The sequence below is a fragment of the Carassius gibelio genome, chromosome A5, assembly GCF_023724105.1.
Source record: "Carassius gibelio isolate Cgi1373 ecotype wild population from Czech Republic chromosome A5, carGib1.2-hapl.c, whole genome shotgun sequence".
In the NCBI taxonomy this organism is placed as follows: Eukaryota; Metazoa; Chordata; class Actinopteri; order Cypriniformes; family Cyprinidae; genus Carassius; species Carassius gibelio.
The window spans coordinates 27,459,595-27,469,825 of NC_068375.1; the positions used below are offsets into that span (position 1 = coordinate 27,459,595).

The 10,231-nt window shown below is 36.9% G+C and overlaps 1 protein-coding gene across 1 annotated transcript; it reads left to right on the top strand.

The window, feature by feature from the left end:
* Positions 1-415: 415 nt before the first annotated feature.
* Positions 416-9,065, top strand: LOC128008865 (ectonucleoside triphosphate diphosphohydrolase 2). Its single transcript, XM_052592911.1, has 9 exons — positions 416-1,023; positions 4,512-4,629; positions 5,472-5,622; positions 6,007-6,166; positions 6,258-6,485; positions 6,595-6,858; positions 7,163-7,282; positions 7,546-7,680; positions 8,319-9,065. The coding sequence occupies exons 1-9, from the start codon at positions 895-897 to the stop codon at positions 8,520-8,522; spliced, it is 1,509 nt and encodes a 502-aa protein (XP_052448871.1). The 5' UTR covers positions 416-894; the 3' UTR covers positions 8,523-9,065.
* The last annotated feature ends 1,166 nt before the right edge of the window (positions 9,066-10,231 follow it).

A 10,231-nucleotide genomic window follows, 5' to 3' on the forward strand; every position in this document is an offset into this window, starting at 1 on the left:
TGTACAGTTCTCTCTCCACCTTCAATACCATGACTTAGGTGCCCTTGAGCAAGGCATCAAACCCCCAACTGCTCCCCGGGCGCCGCAGCATAAATGGCTGCCCACTGCTCCGGGTGTGTGCTCACAGTGTGTGTGTGTGTGTGTTCACTGCTCTGTGTGTGTGCATTTCGGATGGGTTAAATGCAGAGCACAAATTCTGAGTATGGGTCACCATACTTGGCTGAATGTCACTTCACTTTCACTTTCACTTTTAGCTTGAAAATCATATAACCCCTATCCCACATGGTTATCCTGATTTCAACAAGCACAACATGGTCCTGGATCAACATCCCAATCAACCAATCAGAATTGACATGCATTTTCAGGAATGATCTGTTTTAGGCTTCCAATCAGGGTTAGGTGCTTCTACACCCTTGTTAATCAGCTATCATTTCCCTCTGGTTTTAGGAATAAGTTATGGGTAGGGTTAGGTTTAGGAGTACCGATTGGGTTAAATCTATATTTTTGGACAATAATGTTGATCATTGTGAACATGAACCTGAGCTTGCAAAAATAAACTCACCCTGGGAACTGCAACTAGCCCCAGTCTTATGTGGTAAACGAAAACTATTCAGAAGCAAGAGAGTTTACAAAGGCTCTCACAAGCTTCTGATAAACACTCGAGGAGAGTCTCATAACAGGTTTGAATCGACTTCAGATTAATCAAGTAGTAGACAAGCATCTGGATTATCGGACAACACAGTCTAACAGCGGGAACCTGTTGCACCACGGACATATGACGAGCTAGTGCCATGCCCACTCGTGCTGTGGCCGGTTTACGCACGTCACAGTAGTAGCTGCCTTGCCAACGAATGTTGTCGCTGTCATTCGTCTCGTGTGGATCTCGTCTTGTGGATGGCATCCATGGGTAACCAACAGCAGTGCCAGATCATTACTGCGACTGCGGCTCTGTTTCTGGCAATATGTGGCATTCTTCTGCTCGTCGTACCCACCGAAGACGTTAAAGAGCCCCCGGAGTTTATGGTAATAATAACATTTTTCTCATTCGTGACACGCACATTACACAAATTCCAGGAGAAAGGCGAAGGGAACATTTCACATTCCCGCGACGTTTCATTGTGCACCTTAAGAAAACGAATGAGCTGCTATATCTGTAGATTATCGATCGGTTTCCGGTAGAGCAGAACACAACGAGTGCGTCCTCTGCCTGTTTCATCACCTGGCTTGTCTTTTGCTCACCGAGGTGTGATTTTGTAACTCTCAGGAGAATGGGAACATGGAAATTCTCTCTCAGACTGAACACTGCAAAAAGTTTTTGACAGATTCGTAATGGAGCTCTGATAAAACAGATACAAGCTTTTTCTTGCAGCACAGTTGGGTTTTTTTTATTATTATTATTATTATTATTATTATTATTATTATTATTATTATTATTATTATTAATTGTGTGTCAAAATATAGAGGGGTAACAATTTTCATAATTTATATGCTGCATTGGCAGATTTGGTGCACATATCTGCAGATGGGTGCAGCTGTGGCCTAATGGTTAGAGAGTTGGACTTGAATGTGGTTAAATGCAGAGCACCAATTCTGAGTATGGGTTACCATACTTGGTAAATGCCACGACTCTCACTTTCAATTCAGATATTCACATCACAGCAATAACCTCTCCTGGGAAATAGAAAAAGAAGAAGTTTCGACATTTGTCATTTAGGCCATTGTGTGTGAAGTAGTGTGGGGGAACAGACTTCAGTAACCTACACTTGCAATCTTTGGTTTTGGTGGATAAGATGTCCTCACGACATCAGATCAAAATGCTTTCAGTGGTGTAAACATTAGTTGATTTGTTTAGACATTAGGCTACCTGAGTGCTTTTGGATAACAGTATAGCCGGTGTGTGAACAATAGTGAGAGGTAACAGATTTTGGGAACCTATAACGCTGGAGACATTACTGAAGTTTAGACTTCACAAGTGCAAATTTGCTTATAATAAATAGTCATGAAGTCATTGTGTGTGTGTGAAATGGGGGGAGGGGGACGGGGTATTTTGGGTCCTGGTTGACTGTTCACTGAGGTCACCGTTTTTTTTTTCTTCTAAATGTAAATGTAGTAAAACAACTGAATTGAATTACAAAATTAATCCACTATCAGTAGGCCAATTTGGTTTATGTTACTTCAGCAAAATAAATGCCATTTCAGATTAGCATGACCAGGCTGGTTTTTGGAACATCATCATCTGCATCAGCTCAGAGCTAATGGCCATAAGTCATTGACATGGTTCATGTTAGCTCATAAAAGAGAGCAATTAAATGATCATAATCCATCAGGAAAGTTTTAAAAGTGCCCCAGTGCTAAAATAGACCCACAAAATTAATGAAATACATCTGTGCATACTTTTTGTAAATGACAAAGACATTTATCATTTAAAGAAAATAAAAAAAAAAGTTTAGTGCAGATGATTTGTATTCCTTACAGAAGCTTATGTTTAATAAGAGCATTCACAATAGATTTGTCAATAGGTCAGTTAAATATTAAAGTTAGTTCATATCTATATAACATCATACAAATTCTAAAGTGTTCAGGATGACAAAAGCTTTTACGGCAATAATATTTAATGACAGATATTAATTATTAGTTGCCTTTGCCTCTTACTACTAAATAAATGACCAAGCAATGCAATTTTACCTTATGTCCCACTTTTCAAACAAAATGTAGATTTTTCTTTAATCTAATAGCAGAGGGTGAGTTATAAATATTTCTCCAGCTGTCCTCACTTTTTGATTTACACAGGCTTAAACACATAAAAGCTCTTGTTCTTATTGGCTAGATCCCATTGTTTGTATTTCCCAACCATTTGGATTAAATGCTTTAATCCCTTTTCCTTCTTAGAAACATGAGAGCGAGTCATTGTAGTTTTGAAGATATGGATCTATTTTCATATAGTATTTGTAATAGTATGTACCTCGTACACACCCATCACTGTAAAATTATTTAGTCCTTCACCATATTTTGACAATTCCGTTTAGCTTTAGGGTGACATCATTTCTTGACGGTTTTAAAAAGAACATGCTACACAGGTGACTGATGGCAGAATCTGAGCGTTATGGAGTCGCATTGACATAGAAAGGCAAACTTGAAGTCAAAAGAGCTGCTAGACACTGCTATTACACTAAGATAAAATGGCTGTATGCAAACTGTAAGCAAAGCCTGGAGAGCAAGATATGTAATTGGAAGAGATAATCATAGTTTGCGTGAATGAAGAAAGTTCAGGCAGTGTCAGGAAGTATGTAGTGCAGGTGTGTGTGAGATAAAAGTGTTGTGTGTTATTTTTTGATCTTTACATTGTTAAACATTTATTATGATCATTGAGCAAACATTTTACAGTACTTCAAAGAAGTGTTTAGTTTAAGTAAATCATATTCATATTTTCAAAGGCAGCTACAGAGATGAGTCATGTTTGCTTGAGTAATAATCAGCATTATGTATTAGCTAACAAAAGAGGCCTGACCATTTAAATTCAAAATATATAGACTTTTTAAAGCAACCAGATGCATCTAGTTGAGATATAAATGAGACAGGCAGAAAACCTCAAGTATTTACTCTCTCTTAGGTTAGAATATGATTTTGTAACTTAATGTCAATGTAAACATATTAGCTGTAGGAGATTTAAAAAAATAATAATAATATTTTCAACTCATCAGTGAAAACCATTTGTAATGCAGTTCCCATATGGCAAATTCTCAAATACACAACCTGTTTCAGCGGCATGAGACCAAAATTACCCGGCACATGTTACACCAGCTATGTGCAAGTTATAACTTCTAGTTACAGTAGTCTCATTTAAATCAGTCCTAGGAGTAAATCCATCTCCATCCAGGATTAAAGGCTGGAACGAAATGGCAAACCGATCTATCAATTATTAATCAGTTATCAATAAGCTCATTTTAGACCTCAAGCATTTTGTTCAGACCAGGTTTCAATGCTAAAAATATAAATTAAAATGAATTTTAAGATTTGTTGACAATTAAAAAATAACCATTTAAAGGGGTCATATGATGTGATTTCATGTTTTCAATTTGATAGCAAATTTGAATTTTCAGAAGCCATTACTCCAGTCTTCATAAATCCTTCATAAATAGTCCTAATATGCTGATCTGGGGATCAAGAAACATTTCTTATTATGTTATTATATGATGTCATTTCTTATTATAAGAACAGTGTCATGCTACTTGTGCAAACTGTGATATAGGTTTTTTTGTTGAATAAAAAATAAAAACAACAACATTTATTTGAAACAGAAAAATGTAATGTTAATGTTATGTTACCATTATAAATGTTTTATTCAAACTTTTGAATTTATTGCTGAATAAAAGCATTTGCATAAAAGCTAATTCAAGGTATATATTTTGGCAGCGGGTCTTTGTATTTCTTCCCTGGGAACTGAATCCATGTCACCACAGGTTTTTAGCCTTAGCCTAAATTTTTTTTTTGGCTGTTGTGTTTGTTCTCAGTATGGAATAGTCCTGGATGCTGGATCCTCTCATACGGCCATGTTCATCTACAAATGGCCAGCAGACAAGCAGAACGGTACCGGCATAGTCAGTCAACACAGCGAGTGTCATGCCAAGGGTGAGTATTTAATGATAAATGGCTTAGGACGTTCCTCATTTTAAAGCCCCTTTGGATAAAAACGTCCATTATAAGACTATATGTAAATGTCAGTAGATAAGACTGAAAGAAAAAACAAAACAGAAATGTGAGATTCCTAAAACCTTGTGTAATACTCTCTCAATTTGATAGTTAAAAAAAAAAAAACTGTTTATTCAAATCTTTGTTTCAAAATATATATCACACATCTCAAAAGTCACTCACAGAAAAGACATTACAAAATACAAAAAATACAAAAATAGGTCATACAAGACTGACACATGCATTTTTGCTTAAAGGGCAAGACCCAACTCTATGCATGTTCTTCAAGACCCTCCTTTCTATTAAACATATTCTTTTGGACTGTCATTTATATGAATGGACATTCATTTATATGAATGTATTGTAATTAATCAGTTATTTATATTTTTTATCACTACTTTCCTGAAGAAAATTGCTGCCCACTTCCCTTTTTTGCAGTGTTGTCTGAGGTTTTTACAGTTTTTACAATTTCATCACTTTGGCACAGCCTTGGTCTTCTTCTTTAGGGACCTGACATTCACAGAATTGGGATTGTAAACTCCAAGTACCCCTCAAATATTGCTGAGTGGCAGTGTTCTACGGAAACATCTGGAATGGCCATCCAAAAAAATGTCTGGTTGCATTTATGGTAGCCAAGTGTGTGTGGCATCTCAGGCAGTGAAATAGGAACTGATATTTCTTGCCCATTATTGCCCATGCAGCTTTCATAAGAAAATTAAGAGGTATTCTATAGTTCATTTCAGTTGTCCCATAACTTGAACTGTCTCACTTTCACTAATCAGGAGGCGGGATCTCCAGTTATGCAGGTAGCAGAGGAGGAGCAGCCCGTAGTCTTGAGGAATGCATGGAACAAGCCATGCAGAAGATCCCCAAGTCAAGACACAAACTCACCCCTTTGTATCTTGGGGCAACGGCAGGCATGAGACTACTGAAGTGAGTCAGAAAGCTCATGCCACTATGCGACAAAAGCTGCTTTTAACCACTGATCACAAAATTAGCATTATTCAGGGACAGTATACTATCAACTATACTATCAACTTTTATAAGTTGCACTACACCACATACTGTTTATTTGAGGTCAGTAAAATGTAATTTTTTTATAAACGCATTAAAACTTTTGATCACAATGGATGCATAATATTGGTCAAAAGTGACCGAAACCAATTTTACAAATGTTGTTTTCATGTAAATGCTGTTGTTTTGAACTGTCTATTTATCAAGAATTCCTGAAAAAAAAGTATGGACAGAGAGAAGATACTTTTAATAATGATAGTAAAAAAGATAAAAAAAAATATGCATTTGTGTCAATCCACGCAGTATTTCTAAACCCAAAGATTCAGATGAGGTTTTGAAAGAAGTGGGAGACAAACTGAAGACCTACCCATTCAGCTTCAAAGGGGCCAGTATCTTGAGTGGTCAAGAGGAGGGGGCTTATGGATGGGTCACGGTCAACTACCTGCTTGAGAATTACATCAAGGTAATATAGCCATACTTTATATCTCACCACATCCTTTAATAAAATCTTGTTGCTGGCCATTACCCTACATTTTTCTCTCTCATTCCTCTAGTATGGTTTTGTGGGACAATGGCTGTCTCCAGGCAGAGACACGGTTGGTGCTCTGGACTTTGGTGGAGCTTCTACTCAGATCACCTTTGAAACAAAACAGAGGGTGGAGAACAAGGACAATCTGATGAAACTGCGGCTGTACGGACGAGACTATCAGATTTACACTCAGAGCTTTCTGTGTTATGGGAGAGACCAGGTGTTACTCAGACTGCTGGCACTTCTGATTAAGGTTAAGTGCAAACCTTTAGTCTAAACGATCATCAGACAAGCTGATTTACTGATTTGATAGTACTTCAAGGATGATTTCTGATGGGTTTTTTTCTTTATGTGTCTTATAGACTCAGGGTTCAGACCGCTCCATAGATCACCCCTGCTATCCTGCAGGTCACAATGACTCCATAAAGCTGAGCACTGTGTTTGGTACTCCATGCAATGAAAGACAATCTCCCTCTATACCTGATGTTGAGCTGCAAATCAAAGGCACAGGAAACTACGATCAGTGCCTGGGAAATGTTTCTCATCTCTTTTCTTTTAACAATTGTTCTTATTCCAGATGCTCTTTTGACAAAGTCTTCCAGCCCAACATTACTGGAAATTTTATGGTATGAGTTTCTAAAATGCTTCATATGGAACTTTTTATCCATTCAGTTGAATTGTTGTAAATATATTTTATCAACTAGAATAACATGTCATTTGTTCCTTATGCTTTTGGCAACATTTATGTCTTTACTTGTGGGGGGATGGTTATGTTAACACGCAAGCAGTTACTAAGTGAGACAGCTTAAAGCATTGAAATAAATCATACATTCATTTCTGGGCACTCATGATTCACTCATGCTTGTCATGATTGCATGTGTCATGATTATGATTATGCAATCCCTCTCTTTCCATCTTTCTCTGGCACAGGCATTTTCTGCATTTTTCTACACCCATTCCTTTCTTCAGCAAGCAACGGGCATCAGCATCAAGTCCCCAGAACATTTAGAGAACGCTGCCCGTATGGTCTGCAACATGAGCTTTCAGGAGGTACCGTCCCGCTGAGCTGATTTTGAGTCCTGCTATTCTGAGATGACTTTGCTCATATCTCAGCAGTCGACCAATGATTGAGAGTCTCTGGATCTTCAATTAAGAGAACTTGCTTTATCTTCTTTGAAGATGATATTTACTGCATACTGTTTAATTATATTATTGTTAGCAAATGATGCATTATTGAATTAACAGTTGACCTATTTATTTACGTAACTTACAGTAGCTCCTTTCAATTTTCTCTTTAATTCTCCTTGTCCTAGATGAATAATAAGGTTCAGGGTCAGGAAAGCCGTCTGAAGGACTACTGTGCAGTCTCTGCTTTTGTGCGGGTGCTACTGCTCAGGGGATATGGCTTTGATGATCTCTCCTTCCCGCACATCTCCTTCCAGAAGAAGGTAACTAGAACTATTTGCAAAAACTGACTCTATATACCTCCCTAATTCACTTTCTGTATTTGTAGGCACACAAGTTTTTTTTTTGTTATCACTAATTCCCCTCATTTTTTAACCCCTTCCCTCAATACATCTGTCACTTTTCACTGTCCAGACAATTTCTCATAAACAAAATCAAGTGCTATATCTCATTGTATTTTTTATCTAAAACTACAAATTTCGGGAGTAAAATGGAATGTAACAACGTTTGTGTTGTTTTAAAGAAGTAGTTCAGCCAAAATGTTTCATTTGCAGAAAATGTACTCACCCTAAGGACATTTTGTTTTCCACATCAGAACAGATTTGGAATAATTTAGCATCGCTTGCACACCAATGGATCCTCTGCAGTGAATGGCTGCCGTCAGAATGAGATTTGCTTATAAAAACATGCAACTTTTCACTTCACTGGATGTTAACTGATGGACTGGAGTTATGTGGATTACTTGTGGTTTATTGTGATGCTTTGATCATCTATTTGAACTCTCATTCTGACGGCACCCATTCACTGAAGAGGATCCATTGGTGTCCAAGTGATGTAATGTTGGTGAATAAATGGACCCGACTTGGTCAAGAAAATGTTTGAATGTTATTTTGATTTGCAGGCAGGAGACACGTCTGTCGGCTGGTCCCTTGGCTACATGCTAAACCTAAGCAACCTGCTGCCTGCTGAAGATGTTTTACTGAAGAAAACACTGCGCTCAAGTGCCTGGGGTGCTCTGATTACCCTTTTTTGCTTTCTTCTTATTATGGCACTATATTTTTTGTTGCGAGCCATTCGTAAGAAAGGCACTGACACTGGCATTTAATAATGAAGGAGTTATATTGTTATCCACTGCCCTTACGTCTGTTTACAGTGCATTCCAAACAAGGATGCACAATGACTTTTTGTACCACATTTCATCAAACCTATCTCATTTTAATAACATATTTCTTATCAAGCACATTTTATATTTTAGAAGAGACTGTACAACAGGAAACTTGATTTTAGTAGTGCTAAGCCTAAATTCATCAAGGACAGTCATGTCAAGATGTCTGTCTTTTTATAATATTGAATGTATGTCTTAGGTATACTGTGTTCTGTGCCTTAATAGCATATCATGGGTTTGTTTTGAAACTTTTTTTCTAGATTTAACATATTTGTTTACTATGCTGTGTGCTGTAAAATGAAGTTGAAGGCACTGACAAATCACAAATCTTGAAAATGTATTTATGCATATATATATATAAGAATGCATTTGATTTTGAAACAGTATTGCCTGTTTCTATTCCTGCTGAATAGCCTTTGTAAAAAAAAAAAGTTACTAATTTTCTGTATTTTCTAAATACAATAAAACGGCACACTGAAATCATTCTGTGAAAATCTTATTTAATAAAATGTTATAAATAATCAAAAGCTTATTTGTCAAAAATATTGAAAGGAAGCCTTTTTGTTTAACTTTGTTTAGAATTTTAAATGAGTTCAAAATGTAATTTATTATCAAGTGAGTACAAACTAGCAGCTCACCCTTCGACATTACAGTCACAGACACAGTCACATGACTGAAATGAATCGAGGAGGGAAAGGGGTGCAGAACAGAAAAAGCCAAAGGGAAATAAATCAATTAATTAAAATAAAGTGAACAAACTAAGATTGTTAAAACTATAAAATAATTTCACTGTTGAGTCAAGCGTCACCAAAGTAGGTCCTGAAGGGCTGAGTCCTGCAAAGTTTAGTTAAACTCTGTAGGACACCGGCCCTCCTGCACAGTTTGTAAACCCCGCTGTAAGTCATTAAGTCAATCAACAACACTGTTGCTTGAGAGGGCAGTGATTAACCATATCAGTTTATTTTTCATTTAAATATGATCTTGCATACCTTTCAGCAAATGTGCAGTTGCGCCTCTGAACAACACAGGACAGAATCTGTTGTATTCAATAGCTCACTGAATACAACAAATATAATCAATAGCTTTCCTGTAATGTAACCTGTTTTTATACAGTCTATGAATGTGACCCTCCATTTTTAAATAATTCATACATTCCTGAAAAACACTATTATAACTTACATGGAAGATTATATAGGAGGGGGAAATCCCCCCCAAAAACTGGTGGTAAAACAGGCAAATCTCTCACAAAAGCCAAGACATTTTATTGTTCATTAAGTTTTTTGCCCATTCACTTATTTTATCTTTTAGAATAATGTGCGACTCAATGGCCAAATGATGGGGTCTTAGAGAGTGGCACAATGATTTGTGTAAAAAAAACAAAAAACATCAGTGATTATGTTCCATTTATATGCATTGTGCGTTTCCAAATACATATTGTTTCCATGGCTCCTGATCAATGATAATATATATAAAAAATTTTTTTGTTCTGATGCCATCTAGTGTCAAATTGGTGTCTGTTTGCATGCCTGATAACTTTTTTGTTTCTGTACTTCACATCCAGACCTTTTTGGGGCACAAAAAATAGTGACTCTCCACCCCCCCCCCCCCCCCCCACCCCCGCACATACAGCTTAAACATCCAATCAAAAA